This window comes from Hypanus sabinus, chromosome 1 (assembly GCF_030144855.1).
Source record: "Hypanus sabinus isolate sHypSab1 chromosome 1, sHypSab1.hap1, whole genome shotgun sequence".
Classification (NCBI taxonomy): Eukaryota; Metazoa; Chordata; class Chondrichthyes; order Myliobatiformes; family Dasyatidae; genus Hypanus; species Hypanus sabinus.
The window spans coordinates 178,648,921-178,673,527 of record NC_082706.1 but is presented as its reverse complement, the minus strand read 5'-3'; the positions used below and the strand labels follow the sequence as shown (position 1 = coordinate 178,673,527).

Sequence of the window (24,607 nt, the reverse complement as noted above, 5' to 3'; positions counted from 1 at the left end):
ACTCTTTGTCCTTAGAATGCCGAAATCTCCAAATATCAAAAATTCCATTATCAGTCAAAAAAGAGTTAATACAAGTGGCCAACTTATTGGGTAAAGTCTGAGTAGATATAGATTTGTCCATCAAAGGATTTAAACAACAATTAAAGTCATCACCCATTATTAACATATTCATTTAGATTAGGTAGAGAAGTAAATAAGGACTTAAAAAAATCAGGACAATCCACATTTGGAGCATAAACATTAACCATAGCAACCTTTTTGTTAAAAAGTAAGCCAGTAATTAACAAAAAACTACCATTCGGATCCGAAAAGATATCATGTTGGACAAATGCAATAGAGGAGTCAATAAAAATTGAAACTCCCTTTATTTTGGCACTCGAATTCGAATGATACTGTTGACCCCTCCAAAACCAAAAAAAAGCAATAATTGTCCTCTTTCCTCACATGAGTTTCTTGTACAAAAATAATATGAGCATTAAGTCTTTGGAATACTTTGAAAATCTTTTTCCGTTTAACCGGATGGTTTAAGCCATTAGTATTCCAAGAGACAAAATGAACGGTCGGTCTGAGCCATATTTCTGAAATCAACCCTTTGGTAAATAAAGGGTTAACCAAATTATGAACTCATGCACCCGGAAGAGGAACAAAAATAAGAACCGGACCCGTAAGTGATGACATCGTGGACATTTTTGTAGTTCAAAATCAGCCCAAATGAAAAAATTGAAAAAAAACTGATATAAGAAACATAAGATTTAGAAAAAGACCTCCCACCCACCCCCCCCCCACCCAAGAGGAAAAAAAAGGACCACCTCAGCCAAGGATAGGCTGGGAAAAGGGAAAGATGAAACTAACTCTACCCCCATATCAGCAGAAGACAACTCAGTATATAAAGGATAAAAAAATACACCCAAACTCTAAAGAAATTATAATCACTATACTAAAACCAAACTTCTTAATATAATTGGTAGTAAAAAAAAACAAAAAGAATATAATCACTAGTAACTTATAAATCGGGTTAAAACCTAAACAAACCAAAAAAATTTAAACTGTAATAAGAGATGCATTATAGGAAGACGAGAGAAAAAAAAAGTGAAATAAAAAAAAAGCCAAAAATATTTTAGAGAAAAAACCGCCATCTTAGTAAAAAAAAATTCACCTTCAAAGGATTAATAATAATAAAGATAAAGTACAGTGGTTGAAGTAAGTAAAATAAAAAGATTAGTATGTCAAAAAAAAACTTTAACTAGAGTATAAAATATAGAGTAAACCTACACCAATAGCCAGAAACAAAATCTGGTTTTGGAAATAAAAACCATCTTGCACGATCAAAATCACTCATTTATTAGAGAGGAGTGTCCATAGCAGTAGGGAAGTTCTCCTTCAGAAAGCTTCTCGCAAACTTTGTTCTTGATAGCCCTATTTTATTTAATTTTTTTTTTCAAACCTTCATTGACAGATCAAGCTTTTAGCATATGGAAAAGGAAAGGTATAAAATGTTTTCGTGATCTTTTTTTTGAAGGTACTTTGATCAACTTTCTAACAAATTTAAATTACCTAAATCTAATTTTTTTAGATACTTACAAATTAGAAATTTCTTACACAAAGTTCTTCCATGTTTTCCCAATTCAACTCCATTGGATTTTTCAGATTTGATTTTCACCTTTAATCCTTGTCAGAAGGGATTTGTAGCTTTTATTTATAACATGATTATGAAGATACAACCAGAAATATCAGATAGAATTAAACAAGAATGGGAAAAAGAACTTCAATACAATATATCAACAGATAAATGGGAAAAAATTTTGCAAATGGTTAATTCCTCTTCTATATGTGCTAAACATGCTTTAATACAATTTAAAATTGTACATAGAGCTTATATGTCTAAAGATAAGCTTGCTCGATTCTATTCTCATATCAATCCTCAATGTGACAGATGTCACTTAGAAGTGGCTTCATTGACCCACATGTTTTGGTCATGTCCCACTTTACATAACTATTGGAAGGACATTTTTGATGTCATTTCCTCAGTATGGAATATCGATTTACAACCTCATTTTATTACTGCAATTTTCGGTATGCCAAATGAAGATGGTAATCAATTTTCCCCTTCAATCAGACCAATGATTGCTTTTGTAACATTAATTGCCAGAAGGTCTATATTACAAAACTGGAAAGAAGTAAATCCTCCTACCACATCTCAGTGGTTTTCTCAAACTATTTCTTATCTGAGTTTGGAAAAAATTAGAAGCACTATTTTTGACTCATCAATTAAATTTGAAGAAACCTGGGGACCGTTCATTCGACATTTTCATATGAATTAATTTGGCCTTTTTCAGATCCTTTCTCTGCTTATTCTTGTTCAGGTATGGAGTTCCGGAGTTTTTTCTTGACACTATCACATACTTATAAACTGTTATTATTGCCCATGTTAGTTTAGTTTAGTATTTTTTTCAATATATATTTTCTTTTATATATTTTCAAATTTTTTTCTCTTTTGATGATTATTTTTGTTTTTTCTTCATATATATTTATATAGACTTGATTGATTAATGTACCTTTTGTTGGTTGATGTTTAATAGGATATTATTTTCCTATTACTAATGTAATTTCAAGTCTATTGAATTTATAATCTATTCATTATCATGCTATGTTTTTTCTTATATATATATGAAATTTAATAAAAAGATAGGGAAAAAAAAGAAAAAAAAAGCTTCTCGCTTCAGATGTAGAAAGAAAAACACGACGTGGAGCATTCGGAGGCGAGATTCTGAGCTTCACAGGGTATAAGAGCGCAGGTTTTAGATTTTTCTCATAACATTCAGACATCAGAGGTTTAAAAAGAAGCCTTGCCTTCATTACTTCTGGACTAAAATCTTCTACTAGTCGAAAATTGTGATCTTGAAACTTGACCATCCCTACACGCCGAGCCACACGAATAAGTTGCTCTTTAACATGCACATAATGAAATAGGACAATTACAACCGGTGGTTTAGCTGAAGCACTCGGTGATCGACGCATAATTCTGTGAGCGCGATCGAGTAACGGAGGACTGTCTGGGAATACAGAAGGGAACACATCCTTTAGAAGTTGAACAAAGTACTTCGTGGGGTTCCCTTGTTCAATACCTTCCGGGAGACCAAGTATGCGTAGGTTCTGTCTTCTGGACCGATTCTCAAAGTCGACACTCTTAGCTTTAAGTGTTTCCACCTGTTTAATCGTCGAAAGTAAGTTCTGCTGCGGTTTTTCAATTATCAAGTCTCGCTTCCGAGCATCCTCTTGCAGAGTTGTGATTAGAACTTGCTGCTGGTTAACTACTGAATCCGTCTTATCCATATAATCTTGAAAAGCCTTTATATCTTGTTTAAAAATTTGTTGTCGTTCTTCAAATTTTTGATTTAAAACCTCCAATAACATTTCATAAGTCAATTCAGTACGCTTAGGATTGGTCTGATTTTTCTTCCCATTGCCATTAGGATTCTTCCCAGGTTCTCACCCTTTAGATCTAAGAGCCATTTCTGTATTCATTTCTTCAAAAATTCACAATAAACTCTTAAAGATAAGTCCAAGAAAGTAGCAAGAATCTTTTGGTGTAGGTAAAAATAAGTTAAATAAGGGTGATCATAGGTTAAAAAAAAGTAAAGGTTATGGAGCAAATCTGAAACAGTACTCACTCCATGAGCGTCTTCTGCTGACTCCTCAAATTAGCCTTCAGGGTGTTCTGCACAAGGACTCTCAAGTCCCTTTGCATCTCAGATTTTTGGATTTTCTCTCCATTTAGAAAATAGTATGCACATTTATTTCTACTACCAAAGTGCCTGGCCATGCATTTTCCAACATTATATTTCATTTGCCACTTTCTTTCCCATTCTCCTAATCTGTCTGTCCTTCTGCATTTCACATGTTTCCTCAACACTACCTGCCCTTCCACTAATCTTTGTATCATCTGTAAACTTAGCATCAAAGCTATCTATTCCATTATCTAAATCATTTATATACAGCATATAAAGAAGTGGTCCCAACACCGACATCTGTGGAACACCACTAGTCACTGGCGACCAACCAGAAGAGGATGTTTTTATTCCCACTTGCTGCCTCCTACCAATCAGCCAATGCTCTACCCATGTTAGTAATACCATGGGCTCCTAACTTAGTAAGCAGCATCATGTGTGGCACCTTGTCAAAGTCCTTCTGGAAGTCCAAATATACAGCATCTACTACATCCTCTTTATCTACCCTACTTGTAATCTCCTCAAAGAATTCCAACAGATTTGTCTGGCAGGATTTTCCCTGAAGGAAACCATGCTGACTTTGTCCTATCTTGTCCTGTGTCACCATCACCTCATCCTTAACAATTGACTCCAACATCTCCCCAACCACTGAGGTCAGGCTAACTAGTCTATAATTTCCTTTCTGCTGCCTTCCTCCTTTCATAAAGAGTGGAGTGATATTTGCAATTTTCCAGTCCCCTGGCACCATGCCAGACTCCATTGATTTTTGAAAGATCATTGCTAATGCAACCACAATCTCTAATGCTACCTCTTTCAGAACCCTAGGGTGCAGTTCATCTAGTCTGGGTGACTTATGTATCTTTAGGTCTTTATAAAGTGCCATATAATCTTGGTACTAAACACATAATTACCTACAGTGCAAAATAACTCACAATGATTTCATCCCACCTCACAACTCACCATCAGTACTCAATGAACAGCTTGACTGAAGTCTTAATTCAACCATTTACACAATCAGAATGACCCTGGTTACAGCATAGATCTTGGGTCTTCCAAAGAATATCCCATTTCATGCACATATGAAGGCGGCAAGCTAGCTGAATGATTCAATATCAAATACTCTAATTTCACACAACTAAATGACTTTCTGTGCTTGTATTATAATTTGTCAGGGCACTCAGCAATAATACATTATTTGTTTATTTAGCGATCCTGCACAGAGCTGGCCCCTCCAGCCCTTTGAGCCATGCCACTCCAACAACCCCACAACCTCTATTAACCCTAATCAAGAGACCATTTACAATTACCTATTAGGAGGAAACCAGAGCACCCAGGAAAATTCACACATTGTATGGGGAGGACATACAGAGATTTCATACAGAACGCTGACAGAATTGAATTTCGAACTCCAGAATGCCTTGAGCTGTAATAGAATCACACTAACCACTACACTACCATGACACCCAGTATTGGCTCTTTTCCTTCTCCCTCTCCACCAGCCTGACCTGCACAGCTCTATATAACAGAGCTTTTCTTTTATTTGTACTCTCGCTATTTGGCTCCCTCTTTAAGGTGTGGTCTTATTTACAACCTATTCCTCTGGCAGACTTGATCTCACCCTATCAAAGTTATTGTCTGTGTCTTCTCCCTTCCGTTTCCAGCTTCCCTGCAAAGTTATTTATTTACTGTGTTTGGTAGTTCCAGTTGACCTTCCGTGGCTCTCTGTTTCTCTTTCCACAGATGCTAGCATTACAATTGAGAGCATAATCTAGGACACATCATGTCTTAACATTCTTAACTTATTTAATAATAAATTTTAATTATCAATAATAATTAATATATATTCAAACCTTTTATTAATAAACATTCATATTTTCAAAAAAATATTATTAATTTTTGTCTAGATGCAACATGAAATAGGTCCCCCCAGCCTTTCAAGCTGTGCCACCCCTGATCATGGGACAATTTACAATGATGAATTAACCAACCAACCAATACACCTTTGGATTGTGGGATGAAACCGGAACACCCACAGGAAACCCACCCAGTCACGGGGAGAATGTACAAAACTCCTTTACAGGCAGCAGCGGGAATTGAATGCAGGTCACCAGTATGCAAAAACATTGTGCTAACCACTACACTACTGTGCTGCCCCAGTGTTCTGCTGGGCAGACACTAGGGGGCAACACTGACTCCAGCGTGGACGCCATGGCAGTCCATGCCATTTGCCAGTTTAAAATGTACAGTAATGTAAAATGTACAGCAATGTAAAATTCACAGAATGTACAGGAAGGCTTCCTGATGGTCAGTCTTTCCTGCCAACAGACGGCATTCCAGGTTTGGTGAACTATGCTTAAAGCAGTCTCATCAGCACTTTGAAATAGAAGAGGACTTCTCTTTAAAAGAAATAAAAATATTTTAAAATGCAGGATTTTGACATCTCCGCTGATCACCTAACCTCCAAAACTAATACTTTCCGATTACTTAGTTCAAATAGTGAATCATCTCTCCACTGTCTCTTTGGATAGATCTTTTCACTGGTTCACCTCAAAAATGCAATTGGTTTATCTACCTATCCTGGCCTTGTTGAGACTGGGAAGCAATTGGGAACTTTTATGCAGTGGAAAGGGTGTGCAACATAATGATGTAAGCATGAAAAAGGCACATCAGCAGCTCCACATCATTAGGAGTTTGAGGAGATGTGCTATATCACCAAAGATTCTTGAAGATTTCTCTAGATATACAGTGGAGAACATTCTAACTGGTCACCTCAAAGCCTGGTATGAATCCTCCAATTCACAGAATCAAAAGAGGCTATGGAATGTTCTAGACACAGCTAACCCCATAATGAACAAAAACCTCCCAACCATCAAGGTCATCTTCAAGAGGTGATGCCTCAAGAAGGTGGCATATGTCATTAAGGATCCTCACCATTTAGGATATGAACTCAGAATCATAAATCAGTTTAGCACAGAAACAGGCCCTTTGACCCATTTAGTCTGTGTCAACCTATTAATCTGCCTAGTCCCATCAACCTACACCTGTACCATAGCCCTCCATTCCCCTCCCATTTATGTACCTATCCAAATTTCTCTTAAATGTTGAAATTAAACCTGAATCCACCACTTCTTCCACTGGCAGTTTGTTCTACATGAGTGATTCCCAACAGGAGTGGTTACGTGTCCTAAAGGGGTGTGAGCCAAAATAGAAGTCATTGGGGGGGGGGGGGTAAGCGGCACCCCTAGCTTGATACACGAGACCTGACTAACTACTAGTTGAGCAGGCACTTCCAAAAAATAAGACTGAGGCACTGAAACACAGGAAGAACCATGCTCTGCAAGCGATGAGCTCTCGTCATCACGACATGTCTGAAAATTGGCCATCTCATCCAATCTTACCATCCAAACAGACATTATTGGGGATGCATAAATTAGCAAACAAGGGTTCCCCTTGAATCACAGTACAAAAGAAGTTCATGCAATTTAACAGTTGGTAAGTCAAGAACATCGTCTCAACTTTCTCTCCAAACCTATGGAAAACAAGTCGTGCAATGAAACAGCACTGGCCGGAATCAAACGGTGATACAGAGACAATCAGTGAGCCTGCTGACTCCGAGGATCCCTCTTGAGGTGTTCAAAGCGATCTTGGCTTCATATGTGTGGTCAAGAACCACATTTGAGGATTATGAGACCTTATGTGATAGGACAGCAACTCTATCTAGAATAGTATGAAAGCTTGCCGAACACCATCTCTATCCCAACTAACATTCAGATTCCAATCTGAATCCTTGTCAATGTAATTTTCACTGTTGTGATCATCTTCACCTTGCCATTCCTTTACGTGCTACTACCATCGTTTCATCCGTGTCAACTTGCTGCCATCATCAACACCCAATAGGCATTCCCAGTTTGTGTTAACTATTTATTTTAATTTAGCCCCGTTAATGACGGATAAATATGTATGGCGCAATCTCCTCGAGTCTGAAGGTGGTGAAGCCTTGAATTCTAATCCTGCTAAGAAACAGAAACTACAGAAAGTGTGTCAATACAATGTTACAGACCTGGAGTATGGTTTTAGTCTGTTCCCATCAAATCAGCAATACTCTATCTGTCTTATTTGTAAGAGTGTACTGTCTAATGAAGCCATGAAACCATCAAGATTGCAGGAACACATTCATAAAAGAAACGCGGAAAAGGCTATGTATGTATTACACAGTTCTAGAAGATGAAAGAAGCATTTGAAGTGTTGCACCCATAAGTCATTTGCCAAGAAAGCTAAAAATGACCTTGATAGTTGTGCTGTCTTTACGACAGCTATTTAGTTTATAATATTTTCGCTTAGTAATTCATTCAATAGTATTTTCTAGTTAGAATTAGAAGTGTTTAAAGTGTATTCATTGCATGTAAAATATATCGGCATGCGATGACGTCACATCCGGTTTCGCCGCGTCTTGTGGGAAAACACCGGTTTGAAATTAGCGCGAGGTTGGGGGCTTTCCACGAGGCTCACCTGAGCACAAGCAGTTTTGCAGGCATGAGAAATCACAGTGAGAGCAACGCTGTAAGTTAATAGATAATCGATATATTGAACTAAGATGTTAATGCCGATCCTGTTAGAGGTAACGACGGTAGATAATGTTTATGCTTTCGTTAGTTAAAGAGTCGCGGATAGTTTGCATGGAAGTGTATTTAAAGTAGTCAATGGAGCAGGTAAACTCTCCCTGTATACTGCACCTTAGTGTAATGTAGTTATAGTCACCTTTGCAAGTATTTACACTTGAAATGTGATATTAAGGAAGGAACAAATACTGTATCAATCTTGTATTGTTTTATCAACAGTTTTCACCATATGTTAATGTGAAGAGTGAACAGTAAATGGTTAATCTTACTGCGATCTGGTTTGCATTGGCTGTGGTTTATCCGGACGTTAAATTCGGCGTTTCGTTACACCCGAAGGAGAACGTTACAATAGTAGTTTCATTGAATCTTTTAACATTTCCAAAATGATAGTAAAATGTGGAAAATCTCATACAACTGGTGAAAGATTAATAATGCCTGCTGTATCAGAAGTGCTCACCACTGTTCCCAAAATCATACCAGTATTTTAAAATCAATTCCTCCTACTAATAACTCTAGCTTTTCATATTGGCAAAATGAGTGAAGACATTGAGTATCAGCTATGGACAGAGCTACAAAAAATTTGGGATGCAACTGGATTAGTCAACTGTGCGAGACAATGAGACATTGCTAATGGCATACGTATGGTTTATCAAAAATGGAAAAGTATATGAAGAGATTCCCTATTGTAACAAGTTAAAAACAAATATCAATGGATAATCAATCCATGATGAGCTCAAAATGTATATTGAGGATAGAAGTATTTTGATTAGGAACATGAGTTCTTGTGATTAGGAACATGACCTCCGTACCATATATGACAGGTCGCCATGCTGGTTTAGTGGCATTTATGAAAAAAGAAATTCCTAATTTGTTTGCAATCCATTGTGTAATTCATCAACGTTTTGCAGCCAAAAACCTCAGCCAGTGATTATTTTTCAAGCATGACTCTTGTAATATCTGCCATCAACAAAATTAAAGTTCATCCATTAAATAGCAGAACACTTTACCAATTATGCCAAGATAACGATGAAGAATTTAAATGCTTGTTTTTTCACACTGAAATGTGTTGTATGTCAAAAGGCTGCTGTTTAAAATGTTTCTTTGACTCTTAAAATATGGAAAACTACTATAAAAGAATATAATCTAGAGGGAGATACTGCAATTCTTAAATGGTGTGCATATGACTCAGATTTTACACCAAGTAAATTGGATGCTAGATTCAAGGTCTGGAGAGCTAAAGGAATAACAGTTCTTTGCAACATAATGAAAGGAGGAACACTGTTCAATTTTGAAATGCTTAAAGAGAAACATTTATTAGAAAGACAAGATTTTTTAAAATCAGTATTTACAGATGCAGCAATATGTTATTAAGACGCTTAAAAATGTAACCAAGGCAAGTTGATAGATTGACATGCTTGATAGAGCTATTTAGAAAAGCGTATAATTCAGATAACGGTAGTAGAATCATTTCAAGAATGTATAAGGGGTTGTCAGATCTTAAAACTCATTTGACTTCCTACATTAAAACAAAATGGACGAAGGCAGGAGAGATAATTATATCTGAGGAAGAATGGACAATAATATGGAGGTATCGATGGAAGTGTACCAGTTCACAGAAATGGAGGGAGTTTAGTTGGAAAAACTTGATATTTTATTACACCCTCTCAGAAATCCCATTATGATAGTAACCTCCTTGTTTGCTGGAGAAATTGTGGAAATCAAAATGCAAATCATTATCATATTTTTTGGGACTGCCAATAGACAATAGGTGCAGAAGTAGACCATTCGGCCCTTCGAGCCTGCATCGCCATTCTGAGATCATGACTGATCATCTACTATCAATACCCGGTTCCTGCCTTGTCCCCATATCCCTTGATTCCCCTATCCATAAGATACCTATCTAGCTCCTTCTTGAAAGCATCCAGAGAACTGGCCTCCACTGCTTTCCGAGGCAATGCATTCCAGACCCCCACAACTCTCTGGGAGAAGAAGTTTTTCTTTAACTCTGTCCTAAATGACCTACCCCTTATTCTCAAACCATGCCCTCTGGTACTGGACTCTCCCAGCATCTGGAACATATTTCCTGCCTCTATCTTGTCCAATCCCTTAATAATCTTATATGCTGCAATCAGATCCCCACTCAATCTCCTTAATTCCAGCGTGTACAAGCCCAGTCTCTCTAACCTCTCTGCGTAAGACAGCCCGGACATCCCAGGAATTAACCTCGTGAATCTACGCTGCACTTCCTCTACAGCCAGGATGTCCTTCCTTAACCCTGGAGACCAAAACAGTACACAATACTCCAGGTGTGGTCTCACCAGGGCCCTGTACAAATGCAAAAGGATTTCCTTGCTCTTGTACTCAATTCCCTTTGTAATAAAGGCCAACATTCCATTAGCCTTCTTCACTGCCTGCTGCACTTGCTCATTCACCTTCAGTGACTGATGAACAAGGACTCCTAGATCTCTTTGTATTTCTCCCTTACCTAACTCTACACCGTTCAGGTAATAATCTGCCTTTCTGTTCTTACTCCCGAAGTGGATAACCCCATAAGTGGATGCCCTGTTATTAAAAACTATTGGAGGGGAATACACAATGTCCTACAAGACATCTTTAAATGTGAAATACCCTTAGAGAGTAAGACCATATATTTTGGATATATTCCTCAAGAATGGTTGAAAAGAGATAAATATTTAATGAATATACTGTTGGTGGCTGGTAAAAAGACTCTTACTAGGAAATGGTTATCACAGGAGAGCCCAACTTTAAATGCATGGATGGAAATTACAATGGACATTTACAAAATGGAAAAGATAATAGCATCTGTTAATCATAAACTGGAACAATTTGATTCATACTGGGAAAATGGCTTAACTACATAATGCCTCATAGGCCTGATTTTATTCTTACAAATCAATGAATATGTTGTAAAAAAAAAGATCACTCCCTACTTTTACATAGTTCTTTCCTTTTGCTTCTTTTTTCTTTCCACTCTTTTCTATAACTCTATACCTCAGATAAATACGTTGTGGAGATTTGTGATATATATGATTATATGATATATAGGTACAATGTCTGAAATACATCTTATGGAAATGTTTGTTTGATGATGAACTTCAATAAAAAAATAAATTACAAAAATAGTTTCTTTGATCTTTTTGACACTGGTTGAATTTTTGCTCAAATTCGACAAGAGCTTGGAAAACGACATTGAACTTCTACATGGAGATGTGACATACCCAGCTGATCTACATGACAAAATGAACATTCTAAATATGAAACTGCAAGGTGAGAATTTCAATTTAATCCAGGCAAGATGTGCAGTGTCCACTTTTATCAGAAAATTGGTAATACATGAGCAAATCATTGGGAGAAGAATGCTCCCACAAATTCCCTGCATGGAATGTATGGCACTCTCTTTCACAGATGGTGATTTGCAAAAGTACTGCTTACATCTGCAGTCACTGAAGAAGGATTTTCAGAATTGATTCAAGCATTTGAACGATCTGGAAATTCCAGACTGGGTAATTAACCCATTTCTTTGCAAACTGGAAGAACAGGAAGAGAGCTTGCAAGAAAAAGTTATTGAAATTCAGAATGATGTAGAAGCAAAAATACCCTTCAAAAATGTCGGCTTTTGTGGTATGTGGCTAAACTGTCATATGAAGTTTCCTGGTCTTTGGAGAAGACCCTCTTTGTTGCATTTCCACCCTCCTACCTTGTTGAAAGAGGCTTCAGTGCAGTAAACCATATTCTCACAAAACACAGAAACCACTTGGACATTGTTATTCATGGGGACTACAGGCTTTTGCTGACACAACTTGAACCAGATATTTCAACTCTCGCTAAAAACCATCAAGCTCAAGGATCATATTGATAATCGAAGTTGCTGTTAAGCATACAGGTCCTGTGTAAACTAGGTTTAAAGACAAATCAAAACTTAAAGCAGAATCATCTTACTCATGTTAGCATATAGTAGATATGTTTTTACACTATGAAGGCAGCAGAAAGTATATATTGTGCCTAAGAGGGACATTGGCAAGTACGAAGGTGCTTCAGGAGCAGTTGTCAAATATGAAAAGTGCTTTTAGGAAATGTTTGGCTAAAAATGGTTGGAAAACACTTGTGCAATCTCACCATCCTCTGAGTGAAGAAGTTCCCTCTCATGTTCCCCTTAAACAAATCATGTTTCACTATTAGCCCATGGCCTTCATTTGTAGTCTCACCCTGCTTGCGCTTACCCTACCTATATCCCTCAAAATGTTGTATACCTCTATCAAACCTCCCCTCATTCTCCTACACTCTAGGGAACAAAGTCCTAACCTAGTCAACCTTTCCCTATAAATCAGGTCCTCAAGCCCTGACAACATCCTTATATTTTTTTCTGCATTCTTTTAATATTTTTAATATCTTTCCTTGCAGGTACTCTAAGTGGCCAAAATTGTACATAACGCTCCAGTTTAAGCCTCACCAAAGTCATATGCTCTCAACATAACATTCCCCACTCCTATACTCAATACTTTGATTTATGAAGGCAGATGTGCCAAAAGCTCTCTTTATGACCCTATCTACTTATGATGCCACTTCCAAGGAATTATAAACCTGTATTCCCAGATCCCTCTATTCTACCACACCCCTCATTGCCCTTCTGCTCACTATGTACACCTACACTGGCTTGTCCTCCCAAAGTTCAACACCTCACATTGCATTAAATTCCAGCTGGTCCAAAACCTGCAGGCTTTGATAGCCTTCCTCCCTCTCTACAACTGTTCCAATCTTGGTGTCATCTGCAAATTTGCAGATCCAGTTTGCTGCAGATCATTGATATAGATGACAAACAACAGACCAACACTGATCCATGCAGCAAACCACTAGACATAGGCCTCCAGTCAGAGGGGCAACCATCCACTACCACTCTCTGGCTTCTCCCACAAAGCCAATGTCTAGTTCAATTTACTACCTCATCTTGAAAGCAAGTGGCTGAACCTCCTTGACCAACGGCCAATGAAGGACCTTGTCAAAGACCTTGCTAAGGTCCATGTGTACAACATACACTGCCTTGGCTTCACCATCCTTTCTGGTAACCTCCTCGAAAAACTCTAAGATTGGTTAGATTTTTTGTTTCTACCATCAGGGAGAAGGTATAGGAGTCTGAAGGTCCACATTCAAAGATTCAGAAACAGCTTCTTCCCCTCTGCCATCAGATCACTGAATGGTCCATGAACTCTACCTCATTATTCCTTTTCTTTGCACCATTTAGTTATATTGTAATTTATAGTAAGTTTACATCTTTGATTTGTATTGCTGCTGTGAAACAATAAATTGCACATCATATAATAAACATGATTCTGAGCTACACTTCCAAATTTCCATTACCAAAGTATTTCTTGGATTTACTCTTAATTTTAAGGTCATTCGACCTTATCCAGGAAAGGCTTGCCAGAGGAAATAGGTTCTCTGTTCAAACCTCTCAGAATCTAAACACTGAGATTTCCTGATGGCCACCTGTTTTCATTCTACTTCCTATTCAGACATGACCTCCTCTATGATCACGATGAGGCCACTCTTAGATTGGGGGAGCTTCACTTTACGCCTCTGCATAGACTCCACCCTGATGGCATGAACATCAACTTAAAACCATAAGGCACAAGAGCAGAATTAGGCCATTTAGCCCATTGAGCCTACTCCACCATTCTATCATGGCTGATTTATTATTCCTCTCAACCCCATTCTCCTGCCTTCTCCTTGTAATCTTTGACACCATGACTAGTCAGGAACCTATCAAACTCGTCTTTAAATATACTCAATAACTTGGTCTTCACAGCCATCTGTGGCAAGGAATTCCATAGATTCACCATCAGGTGGCTAAAGAAATTCCTCCTCATTTCCACTATAAATGGATGTCCTTCTATTGTGAGACTGTACCCTCTGGACCTAGACTCATCCACAAAAGGAAACATGTTCTTCACATCCACTCTATTGAGGCCTTTCAATATTCAAAAGGTTTCAATAAGATCCCCCCTCATTCCTCTAAACTCCATAGAGTACAAGCCCAGAGCCATCAAATACTCCTCTTACATTAACCCTTTCAGTCTGAGAATCATTCTCATGAACCTCCTCTGGACCCTCTCCAATGTCAACACTTCTTTTTTAAGATAAGGGGCCCAAAACTTCTCACAACACTCCAAGAACTGTCTGACCAATGCCTTATAAAGTCTCAGCATTAAATCCTTCCTCTTAATAGTGTTAAGATTTATCTGCTTGCTTCCTGCGTGTTTGCTCGATTTGGCTATGCGAAGTACACTTACAGCAAACAGTCACTTTTGGACATTAACTATCGATGCACCAACACAGTTTTGGACTATCTATTCGACTTCGACCAACTACCTCCAGAGTCAGTAAGGACACCATGGACCTGCATTCAACTTCCTCCGACCGGAAGGGCCCGACGCAGGCATCAAGACCATAAACAAAGACGGGGGAAGCGTGAAGGTCTGCGTGCTGGGCTAAGGCTAAATCCACACCATCCAGCTCTACCTAGTGTCTTTCTCGCCAATATTTCTGACGAACTAAGGATTTGGACCCTCACACAAAGAAGGCTTATGGATTGCAACGTCATGTTTTTTTACGGAGACTTGTATAAACAGTGATGTCCCAAACAATGTGGTGGAACTGGAAGGGTGCATGGTCTTCAGGGCTGACACAGCTGCAACAACAACAGGTAAAAGTAGAGGAGGTTTTTTTCTGTATCTACATGAATCGATCATGGTGAACTAACTCCACCATTGCTGACACTTTTTGCTCTGATGATCTGGAATTCCTGATTATTAAGTGCAGATCTTTTCATCAACCACGAGAGTTTACATGCATCATTGCTGTTGCAGTTTATGTTCCACCGGATGCTGATGCTAAAGTAGCCATGAAAGCCCTCAGTGTCACTATTAGCAAGCTGCAGACATCGCATCCAGACGGAGCCTTTATTGTCGCTGGGGACTTTAATCATTATAACCTACATACCATGCTTCCAAGATTTTACCAAAATGTATCATGGACCACGAGGGGAAATAAAACCTCAGATCATGTCTACACAAATGTGGCCGACACTTACAAAGCCACTACCCTCCCCCACCTGGGACAGTCCGACCATCTTTCATTGTTTCTGCTTCCTAAGTACAGCCCGGTCATTAAACATATGAATCCCACTATGAAGACAATTAAGATCTGGCTGGAGGGTGCTGACTCTGCTCTTCGGCACCAGTTCCAACACACAGACTGGAGTGAGTTTGCTGCCCATGCCACCACAGACTCTCAGATTGACATTGACTTATATACCAATTCTGTCCTTGAGCACATCAACAAGTGTGTAGATAGAGTGATGTCACAAGAACAAATAAAATTTTTCCCCAAACAGAAACCATGGATGAACAAAAAGGTTCACCTCCTGCTCAGAGCCAGAGATTCAGCCTTCAGGTCTGGAGACCGGGAGACTTACAGCTCAGCCAGGGCCAACCCGAGGAGGGGAATCTCTCAGGCTAAACACATATACAGAGAATCAAGGAGCATTTCAACTCCTTGGACCCCCAGCACATGTGGCATGTTATACAGGTCATTACAGACATCAAACCACCTAGTACTGTGCCCCCTTCCAGCTCTGCTTCACTCCCCGATGAGCTCAATTACTTCTACCCTCACTTTGACCAAGAGAACAAGGAGGACACCCTCAAAGCCGATCTCCCACCTGGTAAACTGCCTCTCTCATTTTCCACCTCCAATGTTTGCGCCACCCTGAGCAGGGTGAATGTACGGAAGGCAGCTGGTCCGGATGGAATACTTGGCCGTGTGCTCAGAGTCTGTGCAGGCAGTTGGCCGGGATCTTCATGGACATTTTCAATCTGTCCCAGGCCCAGACAGTTGTCCCCACAAGCTCCAAGATCGCCACCATTGTGCCAGTGCCGAAGCATTCCACTACCACGGGCCTGAACGACTTTCGCCCAGTGGCACTCACCCCATCATTGCAAACTGCTTTGAGAGACTGGTTCTATCACATCTGAAATCCTGTCTGCCCCCCACTACCCTGGACCCCCATCAATTTGCCTGTCGCACCAACAGGTCAACAGAGGAAGCCATCTCCACGGCACTTCACTCTGCCCTGACCCACCTGGACAGCCCCAACTCTTACGTCAGAATGCTGTTCATTGACTTTAGTTCGGCATTCAATACTGTGATCCCCTCCAAGCTGATCGCCAAACTTCGTCAGCTCATCCCTCTGCAATTGGACGTTGGACTTTCTGACTAACAGACCCCTATCTGTTATCTTAGACTATCTCCTCCTCCACTCTCAAGGCTATGTGCTGAGCCCTCTTCTGTACTCTCTTTTCACTTATGACTGCGTTCCTGTACATGGTTCTAACTCCATAATCAAGTTTGCAAATGACACCACAGTGGTTGACCTGATCAGAAGGGATGACAAGACAGCCTACAGGGATGAGGTCCAGCATCTGGCCGCGTGGTGTGCCGACGACAACCTGGCCCTTAACACCCAGAAGACAAGGAGATCATCGTGGACTTCAGGCATGCTAGGAGCCACACTCACGTCCCCATCTACATCAATGGAGCTGTAGTGGAGCGTGTATCGAGCTTCAGATTCCTTGGTGTCCACATTTCCGAGGATCCCACCTGGTCCCTGAACTCCTCCATCCTGATCAAAAGGCGCAATAGTGCCTTTATTTCCTGAGGAGGATCAAGAAAGCTCACCTCTGTCCCAAGATACTGACAAGATTTTTACTGCTGTACCATTGAGAGCATACTCACCAACTACATCTCAGTGTGGTATGGCAATTGTCCCATATCGGACCGCAAAGCACCAGCGTGTGGTGAAAACTGCCCAGTGGATTATTGGCACCCAATTGCCCACCACTGAGAACATCTACCATAAAGGCTGCCTGGGCAGGGCAAAAAGCATTGTCAAGGATGCATCTCACCCTAACCATGGACTTTTTAACTCTTCCCATCCGGTAGGCACTACAGGAGCCTCCGCTCCCACACCAGCAGGCACAGGAAGAGCTTCTTCCATGAGACTGTGACCCTGCTGAACCTCACATCACAGCGCTAAGCAGTATTGCATCCATATTGTACTGTCTCAGTACTTTTATATTTGTGAGCTGTACCACTTACTTTTTCTTCGCAGTTAGTTTGTAAATAACACTATTCTTTGCATTTCTGGTTAGATGCTAACTGCATTTCATTGGCTTTGTATCTGTACTTGGCACAATGACAATAAAGTTGAATCTAATCTAATCTAATATTCTAGTCCTCCCAAAATGAATGCTAACATTGAATTTGCCTGCCTTACCACCAACTCAGTCTGCAAGTTAACCTTTAGGGAATCCTGCACAATATCTTACAAGTCCATTTGCAACTCTGATTTTTGAATTTTCACCCTATTTATAAAATAGTCTATATCGTTATTCCTTCCAAAGTGCATGAACAGACACTTCCCTACACCATATTCCATCTGGCTCTTCTTTGCTCATTCTCCCATTTCGAATAAGTCCTTCTGCTGATTCTCTAAATTCGTCAACATTACCTGTCCTTCCACCTAATTGGATCATCTGCAAACTTGGCCAATTGCATCATCTAGGTCATTGACAGCAGCTGTCCTAATACCAGCCCCTTTGGAACACCACTGGTCACCAGCAGCCAACCAGAATATGTCCCCTTTATTCCCATTCATTGCATCCTACTATCAACCAATCTTCTACCAATGCTTGTATTTCTCCTGTAATACCATGGGCTATTATCTTGTAAAGTACCCTTCCTTATGTGTGGTAACTTGCCAAAGGCCTTCTGAAAACCCAAGTACTCTGACCCTCCTTTGTCTATTCTGCCTGATATTTCCTCAAAGAATTCCAACAGATTTGTCAGGGAAATCCTTTCGCCATGCCAACTTTGACCTGTTTTGTCATGTGCCTCCAAGTAATCCGAAACCTCATCCTTTATAATGGACTTCAACACCTTCCCAACCACTGAAGTCAGTCTAACTGGCCTATAATATCCTTTTTTCTGCCTCTCTCCCTTCTTAAAGAATGGAGTAGTATTTGCAATTTTCCTGTCCTCTGGAACCATTCCAGAATCTACACTTCTCCCCCATTCCTCTTCTTTCTTTTTCCATTCCCCACTCTGACTCCTGCTCTTCTCCTCATCTGCCCGTCACCTCCTGCTGGTGCGCCTCCTTTCCTTTCTCACTATCCATTATGCTATCAGATTCCTTCTTCTTCAGCCGTTGAACTCTCCCACCAATCATCTCCCAGCTTCTTTCTTCAACTGCACCCCCACTCTACCTCCCCCCTCACCCAGCTTTACATTTTACATGCCAGCTTGTACTCCTTCCCCTCACCCCATCTTCTTTTTCTGGCTTCATCCTTCCGGTCCTGATGAAAGGTCTCAGCCTGAAGCATCAACTGTTTATTCTCCTCCATAGATTCCACCTAACCCTTTGAGTTCCTCCAGCATTTTGTATGTGTTCCACTGGATCAATTTCATACTGGCCAGCTGAAACTAGTCATAGAAAAGTACTGCTCAGAAACAGGCCCTTCAACCCATCTAGTCTGTGCCAAACCATTTAAACTGCCTACTCACATTGACATACACCAGGACTATAGCCCTCCAAGACAATTCTAAGCAAGTCAATTCAAGGACCTCAACAATCTGCAAACTATGGATTTGATTTAGATGAAGTGAACTGAGAGCAGAGTAGCTAAAAAACAGTTAGATGGGAAAGCAAGTTGTGAGGAGAATTCAGATAATCTACAAAGGGATAGATTGTTTAATTGAGTGAATTTAGCAGATGAAATATAATGTGAGAAAATGTAATCAGATTTTAAAGTTAGATTACTGTTTAAGTAGAAAGAGATTGCAGAATGCACCTGCTCAGATGAGCTTGATTGTCCTTGTACATAAAACGAGGCTACAACAGACAATTAGGAAATAAATCAGGATATTGGGCTTTACATCAAGTGGATGGAATTTAAAAATTAGAAAAGTCTTGCTTCAACTGTAGAGTATTGTGGAGACCACACCTGGAGTTTTACATACTCCATTCTTCTTATTTAAGGTGGAATAAACTTCTAACTGAGGAGGCAGCACATGAAAGTTTCATTAGATTGATTCCAGAAGAAAGAATATCTTAGAAGATAAGGCTGAGGAGGCTGTACCTGCTCAGAGATCTTACTGAAACATAAAGATTCCAAGTGAGCTTAATAATACAAATACTAAAAAGATGTTCCACATTGACAGGAAATCTAGAACTGATGGCCCAGAATCGAGTGGGGAAGGGATGTGCTATTTATGAGATAGGAAGGAATTTCTATTATTAGTAGATTGCATATCTTTGTAATTCTCCACTCCAGGGAGCCATGGAAGCTACTTCGCTGAATGTATTTCAAGGCTGAGAAAGGTATCTTTTGAGGCCAAAGGGCAATCAAAGGTTATGAGAAACTGGCAGAAAAGTAGAGCTAACTTGAAGGTCAGATAAGGCACAATCTTACTGATAGTGCAAGAGACTCAAGGGGACTCTGCTATTTCATTGACTCTAATGCTCTTAAATCTATTTCCTATAATTTCACAATTCAGTTTATTTACATCTACTCTCAGATCATGTGTATGTTCAATTACAATTTCCTTCTCAGATTCAAATAACTAATGTTGCTTCCTAACAGTGTATCAATAAAGTTGAGTTTATTGCCATACACACACATACTTGTCTGCACAGGTGCAATGAAATTCTTAGTGACATCAGATATACAAAACCCTCACAAGAAATACATAAATAACAAAAATAGTTATACTAATAAGAACACAAATAAAACACGACATAACAAAGACCATCATAGTACAAAGCAGTCATTGTGTTGCTATACTGAGGTGATTAGGGTTGTGCAACTGTACTTCAACCTGGTGATGTGAGACTTCCACAGCTACTTCCATAGTAGCTGCAAAAAGATGGCATAGCAATATTAGAATCACAGATTGATAGAAAAGTACAGCACAGAAACAGGCCCTTTGGACTATCTAGTATGTGCCAAACCATTTAAGCTGCCTACTCCCATCGACCTGCACTGGGACCATAGCCCACCATTACCCTACCATCCATGTACCTATCCAAGCTCCTTATAAACATCAAAATCAAGCTTACAGAGTCATAGAAAAGTACAGCATTTCTTCAGTAGCCATTCTTCATTCCTTCATCTCATTTCTCAGTAGATAAGATAGAAAAGTGAAGACCAAGTAAAAGCATTCCTCATAATCTTGATTTCATTGCAAACATCCCAACCACTGTCACAAGATTACATCTTTATTTTTGTTAAAGTGCTTACGCAGAGCCTTACCAAACATCTTCACAAACACTTCATTGGTAAATTGATGGAGAAGATCCTGAGAGGCAAGTTTTATGAACATTTGGAGAGGCGTAATATGATTAGGAATAGTCAGCATAGCTTTGTCAAAGGCAGGTCGTGGCTTACGAGCCTGATGGAATTTTTTGAGGACGTGACTAAACACATTGATGAAGATAGAGCAGTAGATGTGGTCTATATGGATTTCAGCAAGGCACTTGATAAGGTACACCATGCAAGGCTTATTGAGAAAGTAAGGAGGCATGGGATGAGGATCCAGAACTGGCTTGCCCACAGAAGGCAAAGAGTGTTTGTAGACGGGTCATATCCTGCATGGAGGTCAGTCACCAGAGGGGTGCCTCACAGATCTGTTCTGGGTCCCTTACTCTTTGTGATTTTTATAAATGACCTGGATGAGTTAGTAAGTTTGCTGATGACACAAAGGTTGGAGGTGTTGTGGATAGTGTGGAGGGCTGTCAGAGGTTACAGCAGGACATTGATAGGATGCAAAACTGGGCTTTGGTGCATTGGCCTTCATCAACCATGGGATTGAATTCAAAAGCCGAGAGGTAATGTTACAGATGTATTGGACCCTTGTCAGACCCCACTTGGAGTACTGTGCTCAGTTCTGGTCGCCTCACTACAAGAAGGATGTGAAAACTATAGAAGGCTGCCGAGGAGATTTACAAGGATGTTGCCTGGATTAGGGAGCATGCCTTATGAGAATAGGTTGAGTGAACTCGGCCTTTTCTCCTTGGAGCAGCAGAGGATGAAAGGTGACCTGATAGAGGTGTACAAGATAATGAGAGGTATTGATCATGTGGATAGTCAGAGGGTTTTTCCCCAGGGCCGAAATGGCTAACATGAGAGAGCATCGTTTTCAGATGTTTGGAAGTACATACAGAGGAGATGTCAGGGATAAGTTTTTTTTATGCAGAGTGGCGAGTGCGCGGAATGGGCTGCCAGTGACGGTGGTGGAGGCCGATACACTAGGGTCATTTAAGAGACTCCTGGATAGGTATATGGAGCTTAGAAAAATAAAGGGTTATGAGCAGTAGGTAATTTCTAAAGTAAGTACATGTTCTGTACAGCATTTTGGGCAAAAGGGCCTGTATTGAGCTGTAGGTTTTCTATGTTTGTATGTTTCACTGCCTTCCCATCCACCATGCAACTCTCACTTAGCCAGGCAAGGTTCACCCTTCTCAAGAATATTCTGACCGTCCTAAGTGTTCAATTCTTCAATCACCGATTCTTGCTTTTGTTGTTTTCCCATAACTAATTTACAGTTTATGGCTATCTGACTGCTCATCTCTTATTTTAATTCTAAAATTCATTTCCTTCATTCACTAATTTTCACATTCTGCCCTGATGTTACGTTATGATTCTCCCACGTCGTCTCAACTTTTTTATACTCTGTGCACTTGAACTGTCAAGTGCTGACTCGATAGTTTAATTTGAATGTGGCGTTTGAAACGTTTCGCAGATCAGAAGAGCACACTGACAAAACGTTTGTAATTTATCACTCATTGTTCTTCGCTGGGCTTGCAGACGATCAATTGAGACCTTTGTTCAAATTAAGCAGAATCAGAAGAGTTTGGATAATTGAAAAGACGTGTGCAGTCATAATTCATATAATTCATGCTTCACTTTAAATTACGACAGATTTAATTTCATACAATATTTTGATTTTAGTCATTGTTAACTAGCAAAATGCACACAAATGTTGGGAAGCAGAGAAACTGGACTGGCTATGGAGTGGACTCGGCAACCGATAGGCATAATTCCACGGTGCCTCATCGGCTTCACCAGAGAGCGAATGTGCATCAGCGTGGCAATTTGACATTGGCAATTCCCGATAAATATGGACTTGGGAACCTATCACGGAAACGTGGGACTTGCATCGCAGTTTAGTATATAGACTATTTCTGGCAAGTTTGTAAAAGTAAAGGGATGATTCAGTGGGAGGATTTGATTATACAATCAGAGGTTAGAAACAGATACATTCCTGTGTTCGTAAGGAATTAGTGCAAATCTGCCGCTACGTTTATTTGAAGACGGACTTAGAACTTATCTATGCAGCGTCAATATTAACTTGTAAGTATCGACGGTAACTTTGCGAATTGGCCAGTTACGTGGTCAAATGTTATACGAATCGCTTATTTTCGAGATTATTACACTTTTTTTGAATATCTTAGATATGCGCGACTTCCTGCATTGAACGGTGCAGTAAGATGCAGATCAAATGCGTCTCTGAACTTCACAAAACAGTCAAAAGCTTCCAAAATAATGTCACTTTTCCTTCAGGATACCGACAATTTCACAGCCTATTGTCTGGACTCCCTCCGAGTCCCTCAGGGAGCCCTTAAATCAGGAAATAAAGTTTATATAAATAGATTCCAAATTCTCGGGATTCGCGTCATTTCCTCCCTAATCACAGAAAAGCCAAAATCGCCTTTCCAAGCATTTCCCGCAGGGTTCCTCTCTGCAAGTTTCCCACCATCTGCACAGTTTCCACTGATAAATCTGGGTAGTAATTTTCGCTATTCACAGAAGCCACCTAAACGTTTATGTTACAGCAGAGGTTGCCATCGCCATAATGTGAAACAGCGGAACTGCTGCGCTCAATTAGAAAGACGATCAGGACAGGAGAACCCGTAGACCATATGCCAGCAACAGCGATCCAACATTTAATTGTCGAAGTGTCTGAAAGCGTAAACCTCAACTATGCAACAAGAAGATCAGGACCATACCAGATATTTTTGTTTTATTAGGCGCTCAAAAAGAATCTGCCTCGACACAGATGGAGTTTACAGGTATCACTGTAATAAGAGAAACTTGTTGGGACTTAAACCCAAACCCAAACAAAAATACAGTTTATAGGAGTGAGGAGGAGTGCTCTCACCCGGAGATTTATTTTACTCCTGTACACCGAATTAAGCATAAAAAGGTGTTTTTTCTTCAAATGTTCAGTAAATCAGTATTAAAGAATTCAATGATGCGGTTATAACGATCACCCGACAAGCTTTACAGCATCACTTTCACAGATATCAACATCTCTGCGCTCCCCAAACCTTACCATTCAACCTGACACCGCGCCGTTCCTCGGTTCTTGGTGCCGAGACAATGAACAAAAACTAACATGAATAAAACTGTAATTTAAACTGGTCCATGAAACGCCTTAAAAGTTGGAGATTAGAGAATAAACTTACCGAGACCAGGAACTCCAGAGTCTCCACGTAATCTCTCTCAGTCTTTAGGATTTCGGTTAAAACACAGACACGAAGACGAAGCTGTTTTTCCAAATCTTTGCCGCTAATTTCCCCTTTACTCTCCGACTTCCCCTCCTCGGTCATTTTACCTCTGTATTTATTCCAATGGTGAATGTGCCACTTCACAGTTGTCCTTTTCACCGCTTCCTCCCTTCACTTCAGGGCTCTAAACGCGTCAACACGAGGGAAAGGGAGCATTGTTTTCCCAGGATTTCGGCGAGTTTCAGCAGAATGTTTAAGAGGTGAGTGGGGGAGGGGGCTGGCTTCCCGTCAGCTGGACGACTCCAATAAATCAAGGCTGCTGTGGAGATGGGAGGGCAGGAGAGGCCAAGGAGAGCAGGCGGTCTGTGTTGACTTGAATGCTACTTGCAGCAGTCAAATGGAATAAACTGAGGGGGAAAAACTTTTTTTCCCTCTCATTCATCAAATACTTCCACCCTCACCGGAATCAGTAAAGGAGATAGGTAAACAATTTTAAGAGATTATGACGAGACACAGTCACGCAAGTCTCACTCAAAACACCCATTTCTTTTACAATACACTGAACATCACAAGGACAACACACACACAAACGCTGGAGGAACTCAGCGGGTCAGGCA

At 40.0% G+C, this 24,607-nt stretch overlaps 1 protein-coding gene across 1 annotated transcript in view; it reads right to left on the bottom strand.

Moving 5' to 3' along the window:
• Window positions 1-24,122, bottom strand: part of prex2 (phosphatidylinositol-3,4,5-trisphosphate-dependent Rac exchange factor 2) — a 410,668-nt gene extending 386,546 nt beyond the window's left edge. The window contains exon 1 of the mRNA XM_059982440.1: window positions 23,949-24,122. Coding sequence (XP_059838423.1) covers window positions 23,949-24,092 — 144 coding nt within the window. The 5' untranslated portion in view covers window positions 24,093-24,122. The remainder of the gene's footprint in view (window positions 1-23,948) is intronic.
• Between the last annotated feature and the right edge of the window lie 485 nt (window positions 24,123-24,607).